Here is a 19,215-nt window from a genome sequence, read left to right as displayed (position 1 = left end):
TGCAAGCTTGGCAACTCTGTTCTGGTTGGTACTTTGTTTTTTTTTTTTTAATTTGAATGATATATTTTGGTTTCTGTCGTTTCTGGCTAATATATAAATATATATAATTCAAAATATTAATTTAACATATATAATTTCAATTTAAACCTTAAAATAAATTAACTTTAAATTATTCAATTAAAAAAAAGTTAGAGTTGAACCGATATAACTTGATATCTTGGACGACTGATAAAAATATAATTTGACTTGCAAAAATTTAAGATAATATATTTATAAAAAAAATGCTGAGACACAATATATTGGATCTACATTGGTAAATTTAGGTTAATTTTTTAAATTTACGATTTGAATTATAAGATCATGATAACTTTAAATAAAATAAATTATGAAATTTATCTTCTAATAAATTTATTGATGAGTGATGAAATTAGAAAAAGTTCAATATAAAAAAAGATACAATAAAATTATTTAAGTTTACTCTAGTTAACTTGCGGAATTCATGACTCGGGTTATGAGACTAGAATAATTTTATAGAAAACAAACTGAAACAAATGACAAAGTTTAACTCATAATCAACCAAATATCTAAGATGTTAAATGATGAAATTGTAAAAAAAAAAAAAAAACAATTTTTTTTAAAAAAATTTAAGTCAACTGAGTTAACCCATTAAACCCATGATGTGGATCATGAGACTGAGATAATCATAGAAAAAGAAAATCACAATAAATTATAAAGTTCAATATCCAATAAATTAAATGTTAAAAAATAAAATTTTAAAAAAATATTTAGTCAGAACTTTCCAAGAGGATTTCCATAACAAGTCAAGATTACAAGTGAGATTAAATTTATTCCAGTTTTTTTAAATGAAAATGAACAAAATCAACCTTAATTTATTATTTATCCTGCTCGGATCACTAGTAATAGTAGTTCTGAGGTATTGCAGGCAGGGGAGGGGGTAAAGACTAAATTTGGCAACGATTTTGAAGAAGCAATATCTAATGAGTCAAAATAATTTTTGGCCTATACTGCCTCTTTTGCATTACAAGTGATGCCTTGGACACAGCAGGAGGATTAATTGCTGCATTATTAAGGATAAATGTAAACGTCTTCTTTTATTTTCAGAAATTGATATGGGTTTATAGGCTGTGTTAAAAAAGGGAAAGCCTATAACTGTACCAATGGACTGCCCTGATTGCATTATTTCTCGGGTTTAGATCACAAGAAACAGGGGAAAATGGAAAAGAACCAGTTTTACCATGCCTGTTATATGCATGCAAGATTCTGAAACTACTTTTCAAGGTCCTCGTCAGGTACCCCATTTGCAACACTGTGAGCTCCATCGTGAATGGAAAGTTCTTGTCAATTTATGAGTTCCTCGAGCAGAATAGGTCGTGAATTGTTTTGATTTGAGTTCCTTTACTGTTTTTCAGTTTGATTGAGTTAGTGTCAGTTATTAAGTATAAAACTAAAATACATGTCTTTCACTGTTCATGATCTCACTATTTATCCTCTCACACGTTATATGTAATTTTTTTTTTATTTTTTCAATTTACTCTTCAAATATTTTTTTTCCAGCCATGTAGTTATAATTGAAGACCAATTGAATTTGATTTTTTATGAAATAATAGAATTAAAAAAAAAGAAACTTGAATGAAAAAAACGTCAAACATGGATGACATGTTTTAAATTTCCAAAAAGATGCATTCTGGTCATCAAACTTAAAAAATAATATAAATGATACAATTTCATCACCTTAATATTTTGCAAGTTCAATTTTATTTTTGTTAATTTTTGTTAATTTTTAGTTCTTTTTGTTAGAAAAAGAGGGACTTGAATAAAAAAATATTGTACTAAATAAAATTTAACAAGCATAACCAAGTAAATGTTTCATTTTGCAAGATTACATGTATCGATCTACATCTATTTCTTGATTTTTCAAGTTTATTTTTAAATATCATTAATAATTTTTTATTTATTTATTAGCACATATAATTCTCAGTTAATTTGATTATGCATAAACTTTTTAATTTATTTTTTGACAATGAATAAACAAATTAACCTAATAAATAGCTGAAACTTCTTCATTTATGATAAAAAAATGTAATTAAAAATAATATTAAATTTAAATAAAAAGGAGACTCATGATAATTACATTTTTAACTTCTTAAAAAAGAAATTAAAAGATTATTAAACACAAACTAAAACAAAAACAAAACCAAATCATCCAAAAAATTATTCAAGGCCAATTAAACAAAAACACCCTGTAATATTACAGGTAAAACTCTCATCAATTTATATCGTCTACAACTTTATTAAAAACTCGGCAGCATCCTGTATTACTCAATGACTGGTGGTGTGCATAATACTTAAAAGATTCCTTTTACTGAAGTCATAAGCACGTCCATTAGAAACCGCAACCTATCTCCTGCTAAAATATTGTTTTCTTTTTGTTAATTTGGTAAGCAGATTTTTAATAAAAAAAAGTAGTAATTATTGAACTGAAAGGTTGTAAATTGTAATCCAGTCCACTCAAGATTCACCTTTTCACCTTTAGTTGCCAAAGTACAAAAGCTCATGTCGGCTGAAAAAAGGATTTTGTTATGAATGTTAATTATTAATTATTTGGTGGTAATCCATAATTAATAACTCAAATGAGCTTACTTATTGAGAAAAACAGCTCTGCCGTCATCACGAGGTGACTATTGATCAGAGACGAGGGAATTATATGACCCAGGTGTGAGAAAAGCAAACGAGGGCGTAAGAAAACGAGCCAAAAAAGTTTATGTTGCAGGTGCTGCCAGAAACAGGTGATAGATGACCATGGAATTCCTGGTGAACTAGCAAGGTGAAGTATATGGTTCAATTTGTGTTGTTGACCGAAGAAAATAGGACCACGATTATGCAATGGTTGCTGTTTGAGATAAGTATGATGCTAACGTTTATGTCTCTGTTTTATCTATTTATTTCTTGTTTTCGAGCAAGGTGCGAATGCTTCCTACTCAATGACTCTTGCTGTGGTCTTCATTTTCCATGTCTCTTCAACAACCATTTTTGTCATTTTCGCAAGATTTTCAGCTTGTTTACACTTAGTGTCTCGAGTAATTCTAGCTATTTCCTTTTCTTTTCTTAATTTCTTTGCTAGTTGAGAACTAATTATACTAGATTTTTTCTTTTTTTATTTTTCTCAGAAAATACAAATATTTATTTTCCTGGTTAAAAACTAGCTAGCCAATGAAACGGTCTCTAGTCCATCTAATTATAGTGAAATGTGTTATATTACAATTCATATGCCTTTTAAATATACAGATATTTTACGGTATCACTTCACAACTTGAATTAAGATTATTTTTTATATAGGATTAAATTAAGTGAGGTAAACCAAAGAATCACGAATCCAAATCCTGTTATCCTTATTTCTTTATAAAAAATTAAGATTTTCAGCAAAAATAAGTGGTATGTTTGTGTAGATTTTAAATCTTTATGGTATAATTTAGATAATATTTAACACAATTTTTAACTGGAAAAAAGCAATTTCAGAAAACTTCCAGAGATTTAAATCTGAGATTCCTTTCAAATCCTAGAATTCTAGAAAGGGAGGATGATCTGGGGGATGAGAGAAGATTATCCTACATCTTGTACCTTACGACACATTTAAACCTCCTTGTAGTTAAAAAAAAAAGCCACTCACAGCTATAATAAGTATTTATTTCTCTGATAGTTATTTTTACAAACATTAAAGATTTATATAATTATTAATTTTAAACTTATAAAATTAATCAAAATAATATATAAGCTTTCCGAACATCCACAATAATAATAATAATAATAATAAAAAAAAAAAGTATTTAGTCCTCTAATTAAAGTGGGTTTGCCTAGAGAATATGGATGCAACTCGAAGCCCGGTCAAAACCAAACATCTGGTGCTAAAATTAAAGCCAGGTATATTTTCTCGGCGTTAATTTAAGACAAGTTGGGATGACTGTAGCTTATTAAGCGTAAAGTTTACCAGTTTGTGAGGACATGTTCAGAAGAAAGAACTTTGTTGAAGATACCCTGGAAAGAAATAGCCACGTCCAAGTTGATGAGCCGACAATCAATTTGGACTTAGCCCAAGATTCACATTCAAGTTGCTTTAAATATAGTTATCTTACCAATTAAACGTGTTAATTAATTAAATTTGGTAAACAAACTTTTATGCATGCTAACTTTTTTTGTTAGATTAGCTTGGGAGACCAAAAATAAAAGAAAAGAAAGAGAGTTATGGTCTCCCTAAAAAATTATTTATCATCCAAAAAAATAGAAGAACTCGGCCATGATAAATTAGTATATTATTACCGAGTCAATTTTCACACGAATGGTGTTGAAACTCAACGAAAAGAATTGAAACCGAGCCGTGATTAACGTTAATTAATATTTGTTTCAAAGAACAAAACAAGAGTTTGATTATGTAATCGTGCTTATTTTTACCCACCCATCACGGGTATTTTGGAGGTTACTAGCTATCCAGCAGTACATTTTCCATGGCACCTAAGCATGCATATATATATATATAAAGCTAAACTAAAAAAAAACCGTTTAGTTGGTATGAGGATAGAAAGCGAGACCAGACGTACTTTTCTCCATTTGTCAAACTTCGGCCTATTTCAAATTTTCAATTTAAAATCTTGCCTTCTTCATTGACTATAATATTAACAGGTACCCAAAAATCCATGCGTCCTTATCTTACACCAACCGTACAGGCGCCCCTTTTTATCAGCTTTATAATTCCTAGTAATATAAAGTATACACTAAAGAGCATTGATCTCCTTGATTAAGGGGTTCATTTGTTCATTGTGTGTTCAAATTTAAGAGAGAAATTAAGTATGGGCAACAGTTTAGGATGGAAAAAGACTGCAAAAGTCATGAAGATAAGTGGTGAGACATTCAAATTCAAGACACCAGTGAAGGCTGGGGAGGTAGTTAAGGACTATCCAGGGCATGTTTTGCTAGAATCAGAGGCCGTTAAGCATTATGGCATTAGGGCAAAGCCATTGGAAGCACACCAAGACTTGGTGCCAAAAAGGCTTTACTTCCTAGTAGAGCTACCAAAGACTCCAACTGAGAAAGTTCCAAGAAGGGTTCGTTCAGGGATTAACATGAGTGCTAAAGACAGGCTCGAAAGCCTAATGCTCTCTAGGAGATCGACATCTGATCTCTCGATAATGAAGCCTGCTAGCATTGAGGCCGAGGAGGCAAAAAGTGGTGCAATGAGGGTGAAGATGAGATTACCAAAGGCAGAAGTGGAGAAGTTGATGCAAGAAAGTAAAGATGAGACTGAGGCAGCTGCTAAGATTGTGGATCTCTGCATGGCAAACACTGCAGGTGGCAGCAATAATAGCTCTCGTGAGATTGCACAAAATGGTCAAGAGAGTGCGTTGTTGCAGCAACAAGTTCATTGGAAGAGTGCTGGCCATGGGAGAGTCAGCAGCCAAGGTATCATCAAGGCACGTGAGGTATGTTCCTCTGGACATTAATCCTGATTTTGTGGCATGGTGTTTGCCTTTAATCCTCTCGACATTAGTTTTTTTATATATATATTCTTACGAACTCGAGGTCTAGATTAGAAGTTTTTGGGGGGATTTGACATTTTTTTGGTTCATGTCATGTGGTTTGATTACTTGAAAATGTTAACTCTTTCGAGCTACGAGGTCTAGATTAGAAGTTTTTGGGGGGATTTGACATTTTTTTGGTTCATGTCATGTGGTTTAATTACTTGAAAATGTTAACTCTTTCCGAGCTACGGACTTAGTATAATAATAATAATAATAATAATAATTAAGTGGACGAGGGACTTTCCTGAGGTCGGTTAGCAGAACCTTTCAAGTTCTTAATTAAGGATCTAGTTAATTAATATTAACTTTTAATTGAAAGTTTGTGACTTCATGTTGTGAGACGTACGGTTCTATTCATGTATTTTCAACCAAAATTTGACTTTCGTTTCAAACATTTTTTTTTCCTGTGTAATTACGCAATAAAATAGTGTGCATATAGACTTCTTAATTTGGGTAGAGAAGTTTAAGTTAAAATCAGAAAAGATCATAGGAGCGCAATATGATCCTTGAAGCGCAATATGATCGATCGAGCGCAATATCGAATTTTTTTTTTTTTTTTTTTTTTTTTTTTTTTGAGGTTTGCATGATGATAGATGATGGTAAGGGCATAAAAAATTTAAGGGTTGCACTTTTAGCACAAAGAGTGTATTTATTTTTGTTTTTTAAACTGTTTCTCATCTGAAAAGGCTTTAAATTGATAATTTCTAGGTATTTATTTAATAATTTTAATATGTTTATATTAAGAATTAAAAAAAACTTAAAAAAACATTATTTTAATATATTTTTAATTAAAAAAAAACATACATTAAAACAGATCGAGAACTTTGGATTCCAGCTTTTTAAAGAATAAATAACTCTGCAAATACTTCACAAAATATGTGCAGTCAATTTTTACACCTCGTTTACCAACTCTAATTAATGGTCCAGAATTGCCGTGCCTAGTCAAAGACATTTTCCCTACTTTTCACGTTCATGGGAGAAAAGTTGGGTTTCGAACTGCTTTCCTGCGTACAATATTGTTAGTATATAATATAAATTGGTAGCGGTTTTTGTTATTGCTTTTTCTTTCTTAAAGAAAGTTGTTTAATGTATACTGACCACAGACCACATATTGCTTTAATTAACTGTATATTTGAGAGAGAAATTAACCGAGACCAAGTAAAACGACAGGCCTCTATTAATATAATAATTAATATCATGGACTTAGAATTTTAAACTCCAAAGGCTAGCCTGTTGTTAATGGCGCCATGCATTACTTAATTAGTATTGTATATTACAGTCTCTCCAAACGAAATTTTTATTGACTTAATTATCTAATGCAACTGGTCATTCTTTTTTGGAACTTGTGAATATATACTTGCAGAGTTGCAGGCACGTTTGTTGATCATATATATATATATATATATATATATATATATATATATATAAAGAAGCCACAGCTATTTGCATCTTCACTGAAAATAGTCTAAATATGTGAACCGTGAATCGATTAATATGCATGTTCTTTAATATTTATTTATTCAATGTTTTGCAGAAGCGAGTGAGTTTCCTGCCAGTCAATGAAGGAGAGACGCAAATAGCTGTGGCTTCTTATTAGCAAATGATCCATATAAGCAAAAGCAGTTTCATTTATACAGATTATCAAGGTGGTCGAGAGAACATATATAACCTAGCTAATCGCATTCCCTCTACTTCAGCCCTGCAGATTCTCACGGACCTCGTTCTTGTTTTTGTACATAGAACCCAAGGAGCTTTGAGGTTTTAAGGATGTGCTTAGAGTACTGAGAGATGTAACCTTTGGCTGTAAATTATTTTACGAAAAATTCTGCAATGACTCCACGATATATATACATATAGCTTGTTTTTAATTTTTTTTCTTAATTAAAATTACAGACTTATATTTTATAATTTTTGAAAACGATCACTTTTATTAGCAATAGAAATCATTCAGCAAGGTAATTATATATAGAACAATACAAAAATGAAATTAATAAAATATATATCGTGAGAAAAATAAAATTAAGTCATCAATATTTCTAGTCCTTTCAATTTATGATGGAACTAAGAGATTCATAGTAATTTTATTTTCCATAGTTTAATTTAGGTTTAATTCATAAGTGATGACCAATGTTAAACATTTTGGACCAATCCCTCCAACTATTAGACACAGTATTGTTTTATGAAAATTTAGTTTTTTTGTTTAATATTTTTATATTTCTAGATTATTTTAATATACTGATGTTAAAAATAATTTTTAAAAAATAAAAATAAAATTATTTGATATATTTCCGAGTAAAAAATACTTTGAAAAACAAGCATTACTATACTCTTAAGAAACCTCTTTTTATATATATATATATCAAATGATTACTTTTTTTTAAAAGAATTGAAAAGATATTTTAGTAAATATTTTTAAGTGCAAATAAGTTAATATAAATCTAATATCTTAACTTTTTGGGTTAAGTGATTGACTGTTTATAAGAAAGCAAGCGAACAAGTAAAATTACAATCATGTTTGGTTAAAAAAAATTAACTCTCATCTAAAATTCTAAAACAATCAAATACTCATTTTTTTTTTCTTTTTTTTAATTATCAAAATATAAAGAACAAAAACACATATTACCTTACAAGTTTTTTTTATTATTATTTGGACCCACAATTTAAGACAAAAACAACATTCAACTTGAGAAGAATTAAATTTAACACTTTGAGGTGAACACTGAAAAACTCATTTTGAGGACTTACTGCACCCCCTCTTAGTTTGAAGGCTTGTGAAGCTTCCCTTTCAATAAACAGTCCACCAACAACTGCATTGTTTCCCTACATGTCAGGTAGAGATCATATCATGCTATTACCTAACACATGGACATTAAAAATCATATCACGTCTCATGTCTTAAAGATATTGGAAACATTTTCTTTCTAACATAAGAGAAAATCTGAATAAGAAAATGTCTATATTGATTTTGACTTTTACCGACAAGGATATCAAGTTTACCATGATTGGTTTGTATGAAGTTTGTCAATGAAGCAATACTGGCTGGATTTGTAACATTAAGTTGATGAAAAGAACATTAGATAGTCCATATTACAACTTGCTAACAAAAATTAAAGACTAGGAAATGCAATTATTTGAAATGCTAGATGACTCAACAACATATTCAGAAGTTCAAGCTCGAAGAGATGCTTTCTCACATGACAGAAAATTCCATATGCTAAGAACTTCAAGTTCAAGTTTACCAGCTATTCTTGCCATCAAAGGAAAAGGATCATAGTACAAAGTACATTGAGGTTTCTTCTTCCAGGTGACAATTGCACATGTATAAAAAGATGTACAAAGGCCTCTCTACAAGGAATTTCTATTCCCTCGTATACAAGATTTCACCAAAAAAAAAAGAGGAAAAAACATTGCTGGGACTGGATTGCATCCTTCCCCCTCATCTCTCTAACTATAATCCTATTGCCTTATTAATGAACAAATGATTATGAATGAAAAGAATGCAATGATTCAGTTCATGAAGACCATTGATCAGGAACTGTGAGAAAGTATGAAGTCATTGCTTTTCGGAATCTTTTCTTGTATTGTTTTGGAGAAACAATTGTTGGGGAAGCATTTTTTGGACCGCCGAGGATTCCAGATGCCTTGACCCACGTCTCCAAATGCTTGTCCCATGTATACTGTCTCATGAAATCAATGATACCTAAAACCAGCTCCTTCCGCTCATCATCCACTCCAACGAGCAAAGAGTAGTCCATAACATCAACAGACTGGAAAGGCACAGCGAAATGGAAAAAACAATTATAAGAAAGATATCGATGGAATGCCTAAAAAATTTAATCATTTCCTAGCTCAAGCAAGATAATAAATTAGAGAAAGAAAATGGTTGGCAGGGTTCTCAAAACAAAAGAAGAGGAAAAAGGAAGGAAAGTATCTAAACAACGAAACTGAAAATAACTTTTAGGTTTCAACTTTTCAAGTGATGCCGCCATGACTTCGTAACAGCAAACATCATTCTGTTTTCAAGCCAATCATGACTTCTTTCAGTTTTGTCAATTAAAAGCGAGACTTTGGAAACCTTCCTGCTAGTATTTCACAATTTACAGTGCTCTGCCTTTGAGAATAAATATGACAGAACATTTTATGGCAAATTTCTAGCTAGAAAAGTACAAGGTTAGAAGTGCTTAATATTAGATATCACCCAAAGAAAACCATAACGCTTTTTTTTAATTAACACATTAACTGAAAACCTTGATTGCTTGAAACAGATCATGTAATTATCTAAAGAAATAAAGAACGTCTCAATTAATGAACGGAGAGGGGAAGGTGACAGTTCATGCAAACAAAAGTCTAGGTCTTTCAGGCTGCTACTGCTTTTAGATTTGAATTTCAGAAACTGAATATTCTAAGCTTACTGCAATTACTGAAAAAATCAAAACACAACCATAAATGAGTATAAAAGACTGCGAAAAAACCTTTTCATGTTTACAGTGGTAAGATGCTAAACAAAAAGCTTACCGCTAAAAATGATGTATCATTCCATATAGCTCTCTCAAGGCTTCTCTTTGCCTTACTTCCAAGAAATATGGGATCTGTACGCAGTGTTTCCACCAGATTCGTATCAAGTAAGACCTTGTTGGACCCAGATGTGTCTGGATTATAGCGGGATCGAGAAGAGCCCTTAAGATCATAAACTCTAGCAATATTTCTGTTAAAAAAGAGGTTTTCCATCACCATTAAATCCATTTTTGTTTCCTTGCCACCTCTCAAGTGCTTTACAGTAACCTGCCACCAAACTAATCAGATAAGAATCACCAGAAATCACAATGTACTCCACCCCTACACCCAGTATCCCCTACCCATGCATGTAGTATATTCTCATAAAAGTAAAGGACAAAAGTCTAACCTGATAAATACCAAGAATTTTTGCTAAGCAAGTTGGGCTCCCTGAGTTGAGAGAATCAGTCAGATACTTGAAATATTCCAGTGCAAATTCCTCGAAGGACTCCAGCTCAGTCTTTTTTATTTGTTTTATGATGAATCTCTCATCCAATGACTTGGCAAAGTATACATTGCTTTTCCCTCCTTGAGCACTCCACTTCTGGCAGCGACTCAGTGAACGAACAAAATCTACATCACTAGGGCAGCATTTCCTCCTAAGAGAGTCAAACTGCTTCGCAAAATAACAAGTAACAGAAAACTTCACTTTGCCTCCAGCAAAGGAAGAATCATCCCCATAAGAAATTGTCAGATGTGGAGATTTTTTTGAAACCATAAACAAGTTACCCAAGGATGATGAAGGATCTTCAGACCCATAACCTCCATAACTGATATAATCCAAGTCCACAGAACCAAAAGACTGCCAGGCTGTAAAAGAGGAAGCTGCAGAACCTTCTTTACTCCGCTCAAATGTACTCCAGATTCCTCCATTCTCATTTGACCTATCAGTAACCCAATCCTCATATTCCTTGGAACTGAGGGCATATGAAACTACACTTGCAGGATCATTGTCATACACACCTATAACTATATCACTGTTGGTTCTCATTGGTAGCAGTAACCGAGCTCCTCCAGCCATATTTGCAGCAGAAGAGATAAATGTGCGCGTGGAATTGGGAATTAAATTCAACTTCTGTGCCTCCAGTGGCAATGTCTGGGAATAAGTCCTCATCGCTGAAACAGGATCTCTCAGCATACTCCTGTAGTCTCCAGATGCATGGAATGATCTGATAGTTGACAAATGCATTGAAGGAGGCAACCCTTTCTGAATCCTTTCTTGGACTCTCAATGCAGAATCAAAAGAATGAACTCTCAATGGTGCCATCATCCTTCTAAAAGGAGGATTATCAAACAAATTTGGCTGTCTGACAGGCCCAGGTTGGAATCCATCTGCCTCTGCCTGCAGTGCATGTAGAGGTTGAACTTTAATTGGAAGTTGATTGGTACCTGTCCATGCAGAATCAATTCTGTCAGAGAGATTGGATGCATGGGAAGGGATGTCATTAAAGAATGTCTTATTCACAGTTTCCCCATCTGCATGCACTTCATCCTCTGTGTTATGATGAAGTGGCAGCAATGAATGCTCAGGTAAAAAAATTTCAAAGGAAGGACTTGTTTCTTTCTTCTCTGACTGAAAATCATTCCAAACAATCTCTTTTGATTTTGAAAACCCAGAGATATTTTCTTCATGATCACGGTCAAACTTGCTATCCTTGCAAAATATATCATTTCTCAAATCTTTGAGCTCAGTATAAGACACCCCACCTTCTTTAGCCTTAACGAGAGAATTTGTTTTAAGGACAGAGTCCAGTGAAAAAAGCTTCTGATCCCAAACACGAGAACCAATTAGAAGAGCACGTCTTATGCGATTGAGTTCTAAAATGTCAACGACAGTCTGATCTGAACTCTCCATAACAGCCAGTTGTAGCATGACCTGTTATCAAGGGGACTGATTAGAAGATTCATCACTTGAAATTTGAAAACATTATGCACAAGGATAAACAGAGTGACAACAACATTAGACGATAAACGTCAGATAATAATGCTCTAAAGATCTAAAGAACTAACACTAACTTTCCAAGGGAATGATCTAATAACTAAGCATTTACTTACATTGTAATCATCCTTTTCCTTTAAGAGTTGATCTTTCAGCTCCATGATGTGACTCTGTAACTCATTGGTATCTGACAATTCACCGCCAAAATATTTACTTCTCTGTTCCATGCTGTCAAGCACACCAGATATCTCACCATAGAAGGTTTCCATTTTGCCCAAGAGCTGTGTAAAATAGCAAAAAGGTTCAAAATATCAGTTCCACATTAGATCAGTCCAACAAAACAATTTAAAGTAAGCAAGCCTGGATTCTTAAAAAGCACCTCGGATGCCTCTTTCCTTATCCACTCATGCTGAATGGTGCTGTTGAATTCAAGCACTGAAGGTGGCAAATGGACATTCAAAATATCAATAGGGGAGTACCGGAAGAACGCAACCATGCTCCCAAACCTGTGAGGAGACTTTTCCGCGATTACCAACAACACAAGAGAGAAAGAAAAACAGCAGCAGCAGCAACAGCAACAGCAATAATAATAATTCCATGACTACAAAAATTTACCCATAGAATCTAAGACAGTCTCTCTGCAATGAATGACCACAGGGTGCAACACGATTGGCAGTTGCGTGGTTTGAAAAGCTCAGTTCCAAAAACTTTCCAAAAGAAAGTCCCCAGGCAGCAGCTGACATAACAACTCTACGAGTTGCTGGCGGGACTCCATCTATGTGAGCACACCTTAGGCATCGGTGCCACATCCATATCTTACCATCACGTTCTCCAGGTAGTTTTACAGAGGGAAGGGATCTAACATTGATTGTAAGATTGCCCTGCTGATGAGTGAAACACAGAACATGTGCTTCAGCTAGCTCCTTACATGACTTACAGCATGATTTCTGGTGACAACAAACCCATTAAAATATAAGCTTCAGATATGTAACAGGTGTCATACAAGAGAGGACAAACAAAACCTATGACAAGTCACCTGGTTAAACAGATCATCACGAAGATATCTTCCAAGTGGCTTATCAAAAGATCCATAGAATTTTATGCGCAGAAGCCGTGAGCGTTCGCATACAGTTCCTTTCAGCACACAACGGCTTGAAAATGATACTAATATGCTCTGGTATGTGTCAGTGGCAGAGAAGTATTCACTGGAAACTTCATCTTCATCAATCTTCTCAGGTTGTACTGATTCACAAGTCTCCATAAGTTGCCCCCCCTCTTGAGCCATCATATCTTGTAGTTCTGGTAGTGAAAGGTTATCGATCCCAGGAGGCACAACAGAAATCTTTAGACCCTCACATTCACTTATGGAAAACGAATCCAATCGTCCCACATCAGACACTAAATCACCATGGTATGCGATAGAGAGTTCATTTCCAGACTTACAAGTGACAGAACGAGGAGATAAGGGAGGAATGACACCAGCATCAAGGTCCCCAGTCAACGATTCTGATCCTTCATGCTCTGGTTTAACACCCAGTGATCCATCATTATCTTGAGCAGACAAAGCAACTTCAGCATGGCAAGTTATTGGAGATATAACTGAAATGGATTCATCTGCTGCTGTCCTCTCAGGAATAGCAATCGAGGGTCTAACTGTCTGCTTAGGAAGACTTGCACCCTCATCAGCAAGGAAAGAAGTCTCAAGTGACAAGTGATAGGCTGCAAAAACAGCATATTGAATAACATGCTTAACCTTCTTTAGCTCTTCGCGACATGTACCCCTCAGCAGCACCTAAAATATGGACCACACAAACCTAATAAGAAACCAAAACCAAATTCTGAAACTTTTCTCTTCGCAAATCTTAAGATGACAATGTAGGGTCATAGAGCAATTATGAGAGAATTACAGTGAGACAAGATGGTGGCATATAGCTTGTCTACATCAGAGTAATCAACAGCAAAATGAACATAAAAGCAACCTTTTGGGTGTTTGAAGAAGTCTTTTAAATATGAAGATCCAAACTTAAATTTGTAGCAAATTGCTTCAAAAGTATGATGCAACTCTCATGTGACAATGAAGCAGAATTAGTCAATGAATGACTAAACCGTTCAAAATTAACAAATCATTAACCAACATAACAAAAGCAGCATACTTCCTTTTCTCACTTATTCAATGCATCAACAGTCTACACAAAGTTGACAACAAAATGCCCGGGAAGTGCAGCATTTATCCTTGAGCCCTGCAGCATAGGACAGCCGAAAAATGTAGCAGACATCTTATTTTTTCTCAGTACCATGGTCCACAAAACACCAGTAATATGGCTTGGACCTAAATGGACAAAAGTTCAAAGAGACAAGTTCCTATCTAGGAACCTCGTGCACTTGCTCAAGTTGACTAGATATCAGATTCTTCCACAAGAGTATATATAAAGAAATCTTAAACCAAAAACAGGTCACATTCTCTCCCTAACTATTCTCGTTGAAGGAATCTACCAAAGATGTTAAATTATATGGAATGCACAGAGCTGAATGTTTAATAGATCGTGGACAATATTGACTTTATGCAACTGAATGCATTGCTACACAAGTTTAGAGTGCAAGCAAACACAAGCCAAAGAAACCTTCATTTCCAGAGATTGAAAGGGGGTAAAATTCACTGCACAGACCAGTAATGACAATATAAGTGGACAAGGTGCATCTCTATGTATTTTAGAACCTAATCAAGCCAAATACAAATTCAATGAAAACTAATAATAATTTAGAGTTTAATTACAAACCGTGCAACCTAAACGCCTTGGACACCCTTCAAAAAACATCAATGTTTTAGATGGCTTTTTGTTGAACTGATTGCTAGTCTCATGTTCTTCAAACACTCTCTCTACCCTGAATAGTTCAGAGTGTCCCAGTCGTGTTGTAGAAATATTCTCAAACGATGGACTAATATAAGCACCAGTGCACTGAGCTATACGTTCCAGTAAAGGCCTTTTCACATTAAGCACCAAGGAAATTTCCTTTCCCAATAGATATTCTTGGGCAAATGGAGATACACTTTTCTCAACCAGCAGAACATTTGGGCGAAGAGCCTCTATTTTCGACATGATCAGCTTGAGATGATCATTTTCCTGCATCAAAGATTAATGTTTAAATCCCCATCCCAATAAATCTTGAAATCTGCTTAAAGCTAAAGAATTTTACACACGACAAATGTACCTTTTGCACTAATGTATTGAAAGATGCCAGCTGATTCACAACACTTTGATATTCAAGCGCTCCTCCTAGAAGAAGTAATCTGGGATTTTTGTATTGTGTGGTCATGCGCTTGTGCTTTATATTTTTTGTACAAACTACCCCCTTTACAAGAGTGCTGCAAGCGCAAAAGATATCCACAGCTTAAAAAGAAATGGCATTATTTGCATGAAAATGGCGTGGAGAGTTTGGAGATAAAGCACCTGCAGAACATAAAGAAAAGCATACCTATCACTTGGATTTCCTGATGCTATACATTTAACCTTTACATAATCAACCGGATCCATACTGCCTCCTCTGCTGGTATCTGGTTTCACAAAATTCGCAGCTTGCCATGCAATTGTTGTGACTATGTCAAGCCATTCTTCATTGGTTTCCTCCTTGCTGGCTTTGATACCTTCTCCCTGTAAAAGCTGTGCTACAAGAGCCCTAAAATGCCCCTGTATCACAGCTTTAAGAGGGTCCTTGTTAATCTCATTCTGATTTTCCTTTGATGGAAACGTACAAGAGAGGCTACTACTCGGTAAGAAAATTGCAGAAGAATCCCCAATATCATCATCTTCGTCATCATATGTGAAGAAACTACTCTCTGTTTCGTCATTTTCATCCTCGGGGGGTGGGGGAAACCAGATAAGACCATTGCTTTCAAAATCCAGTGGCTTTTGGGACTTGTCATATTGATCCCTCAACACTGACACATCATCAGAGTAATCATCAGCATTCTCTGGATCCTCGGTCCTTTTATCAGGCCTTCTTAAAATTACCATATTTTCTTTATCAAAGGGACCGTCACTTTGAGACAATGAGCTTCCTTCTCGCCCCCTCTGTACAGTATGCCCAACTCTATAGGAACTAAAATCAATCCTAGACGGGCTGTCTAAAGGACTCGATCCCACTGACTTACAATTGCAAAACTCAAGCCTAGCACTAACACTACTTGAATCTATATCTGAAATATCATGAGAGTACTCACTCAATGGGCTGTAAAAGAGCTTCCCAGAATCCCCTGCTTCTTCCTCATCACTCCTGCATTATTGAATACATACATGAAAAGATCCATCAGCTACGGAGAAAAAAAAATACAGATAAGGGAAAACTGACACCATACTAAAAAATACAAGTACAGCATGTAAATTCTAATCAAACAATAGGGTGCGGGGTGCTTGAGAATTATTACCTGCTTGATGAACGACGAACAGAAACGGGAGACGGGTGAGCACTAAAAGAAGTCATACTCCTGGAGGATATTGTATTAGGAGAAAACCCACAATCCCTGGATTCAAGATAGTGGACAAGATGATCACTCTGGATCGATGCAGCACTACAAGAAGGTGAAGGTGGCTCGGGGCTCCCTCTTGGAGAGTCAGTAGGATGTACTTTCTCATTATTCTTGCTTCCACCATCACGTTTCACAGTAACCCCATTACAAAACTTACAGTATTTTATAGCCTCCCCAAAATCACCGTTGCAGTTCACAACATTAGATTGGTATCCTCTCATACAATTGAAACATGACCACTTACCACAACTTTGGCAATGGTATCCATTAAAAAACTGGTTATTATTTGAATCACACTCACTACACATGTTGACGGTATCGTTATTAGGCATCTCGAAGTTAGCAGACAAACAAGATGTTGAAAGATCACTTGATCCCCAAGAAATCCAAGACCTAACTTTGTGTAGTAGATAGAATAGAGAAGAATCAGGTATTCCCATAGAAAGCAAAACCAATCCAATTTAAATCACGACCCCCCACTATTAAAAAAAACTCTTCTTTGACTTAAGGAGAATTTAGAGGGAATTTGGAAAGATAATCAAGAAATGAACTGAGTTGACTAAAGTTGAAACCCCCACAAGAAGAAAAAAAAAGGTGGGAGTGATTAATTTGTATGATATTTTGACATTTTAAATGTAATTAAGAAGAAATAAAGAAAGAAAGGAGAAACAAATTAAGAAAATCCTCCGAGAATCACAAAATATATCCAGGGAGGGTTAAGGAATCCTAACAACAAGAAACTAATAGCCACTCACAAATCTGTCAAGTGTATACCAGTATTTACACCACAATTAAAGTTAACATCATTATAGCAACAAAAAAGATCCCCTTAAACAACAGCAGCAGCAGCAGCAGCAGCAAAAGGAAGCACAAGAAATATTTTACCAACTGATACCTGATTCATCAAGAATGCATCCGCAGATCGATTCAAGCATATGAAGAAAAAGAATCAACATCCAAGAAAACAGAGACAAAGTTAGATACTGGGCAAAATGAGGATCAAAAGTAGAAATAGGAGGAGTACGGAGAAGGAGGAGGACGAATTGTCAGATTTATTTTTAATAATATTTTGTGCACGCATCTCGATTAATAATAATATTACTAATTCTCTTTCTCTTCTTCTGCACTTCTTCTGCTATGTATCACTATTACTTCTCCTAGTTACACCACCACCTTCTCTCCTTCTTTCCTTTCTTCTTTTTCTTATTATTATTATCCTCTCTCCACTTTCTTTAATAAAAATGGTGCTCCATGTGTCTCTTCTCTTTTCTTTTCTTTTCTTTTTTCTTTTTTTTTCAAGAACTTAAAGTAAAAAGTAGCCCACCCTCTCTCTCTCTCTCTCTCTCTCTCTCTCTGTTAAAGTACTTGGAATTTGGATTTTGGATTAGGGTTTATAATAATATTGGTTGTAATTTGTCTCTCTTCTCTTATTGGGTAGTTGTGGCAGGGGGTGCCTGCACTTCAAGATTTCTCTGTTCATTGCTCAGCATCCCTGTGTGATTATTTAGATTTAATTAAATAAATAGAGAATCTCCTCCTTTTTTCCTTTAATTTTGCTGGGTTGTTGAGTTTAGGATAATAGTTTTATATACAAATTGAAGTTAAGAAATTGCAGCTCTCTCGCACGCACCACGTCAGCAACGACACATAGAACACTGGTAATAAAATAATTAGGGCGGAAGAAATTGTTTCGTGGGTTTTTAAGTCTTGCTTAAGGTCGGTTTGGCTCAAAGGGGTGTGTGCTTGTCATCATAATTAGGAGGGAAGAAATCGTTTGTGGATTCTTAGTCTTTTATAGTTTAAAGCGGTTTGATTTAAAGCTGTGTGCTTATAATTACGGTTGTTTTTGCGATTAAAAATTATAGGTTTTTTATAATTTTAAAAAATATATATTTAGTTAAAATTATTGAAAAATAAATTTTTACATGTAAAATAAATAAAAAACAAATCTTCATGAATAAAAAATACATTATTTTAGCTTTTACACCATCTAGTCTGAAAAATAATTATTTGTGGATCATGTGTAAAAGGTATAAATTATTTGATAAGAAACCATCTTTTCTCTTTGGTGTAAGAAAAGGAAAACACAGATCCTTCATTTCTCATGCACCCCTTTTTACATCCCTGCCCACGTCCCTCCTAGCAAACAGAGCTTTGTGATTTTCATATAATCATTATTTTATGAAAATTTAATTTTTTTATTTTAAATTATATATTTTTATATTATTTTCATGAATTGATATTAAAAATTAATTTTAAAAAATTAAAAATATATTTTAGTTTAATATATTCTTAAATAAAAAATAATTTAAAAAACAATCTAAGATTTCCTAAATCCTCTTTCAGAAGAAGGATTGTTACGGTTTTTCTTTAGGTGAAAAGAAATATAATAAAGGGAGATTTCTTTCTCCAGTCAAGTTAATTACCGCCCCATGCTTTTCTCGATGCGCGTGTGCTTCACTCTTCTCTGACAGCATCTAGAATGTGCACGTTTTGGTGGCTGATGGTTTTCTCCAATGGGTCAAATTTACACCCGGGTTTGGTTTTAATGAATCTTCTACGGGTTGAATTGAATTATCCAAGTCCAACTTTTAATTTATTTTCGA

At 34.2% G+C, this 19,215-nt stretch overlaps 2 protein-coding genes across 4 annotated transcripts; one reads left to right on the top strand and one right to left on the bottom strand.

The window, feature by feature from the left end:
- Positions 1 to 4,728: 4,728 nt before the first annotated feature.
- Positions 4,729 to 7,459, top strand: LOC7475537 (uncharacterized protein At1g66480). Its single transcript, XM_024610691.2, has 2 exons — positions 4,729 to 5,492; positions 7,126 to 7,459. Exons 1-2 carry the CDS (start codon positions 4,863 to 4,865, stop codon positions 7,186 to 7,188), a joined length of 693 nt encoding a protein of 230 aa, XP_024466459.2. The 5' UTR covers positions 4,729 to 4,862; the 3' UTR covers positions 7,189 to 7,459.
- Positions 7,460 to 8,813: 1,354 nt separating this feature from the next.
- Positions 8,814 to 18,089, bottom strand: LOC7475536 (putative 1-phosphatidylinositol-3-phosphate 5-kinase FAB1C). Of its 3 annotated transcripts, none has more exons than XM_052456169.1 (12): positions 17,505 to 18,089; positions 16,508 to 17,002; positions 15,559 to 16,356; positions 15,295 to 15,448; positions 14,862 to 15,206; positions 13,121 to 13,876; positions 12,700 to 13,031; positions 12,464 to 12,590; positions 12,201 to 12,365; positions 10,495 to 12,021; positions 10,107 to 10,373; positions 8,814 to 9,358 (listed from the first exon to the last, which is right to left on the bottom strand). In XM_052456169.1, exons 2-12 carry the CDS (start codon positions 16,939 to 16,941, stop codon positions 9,104 to 9,106), a joined length of 5,160 nt encoding a protein of 1,719 aa, XP_052312129.1. In that variant the 5' UTR covers positions 16,942 to 17,002; positions 17,505 to 18,089; the 3' UTR covers positions 8,814 to 9,103. The 3 variants fall into 3 exon arrangements, with proteins under 3 accessions (XP_052312129.1, XP_024467032.2, XP_024467031.2); XM_024611264.2 differs by having other exon boundaries at positions 10,495 to 11,534; positions 11,853 to 12,021; positions 16,508 to 18,087; XM_024611263.2 differs by having other exon boundaries at positions 16,508 to 18,089.
- Between the last annotated feature and the right edge of the window lie 1,126 nt (positions 18,090 to 19,215).

The sequence above is a fragment of the Populus trichocarpa genome, chromosome 10 (assembly GCF_000002775.5).
Source record: "Populus trichocarpa isolate Nisqually-1 chromosome 10, P.trichocarpa_v4.1, whole genome shotgun sequence".
Lineage (NCBI taxonomy): Eukaryota > Viridiplantae > Streptophyta > Magnoliopsida > Malpighiales > Salicaceae > Populus > Populus trichocarpa.
The sequence above is the reverse complement of the archived record's forward strand: the minus strand, read 5'-3'. Positions and strand labels throughout refer to the sequence as shown.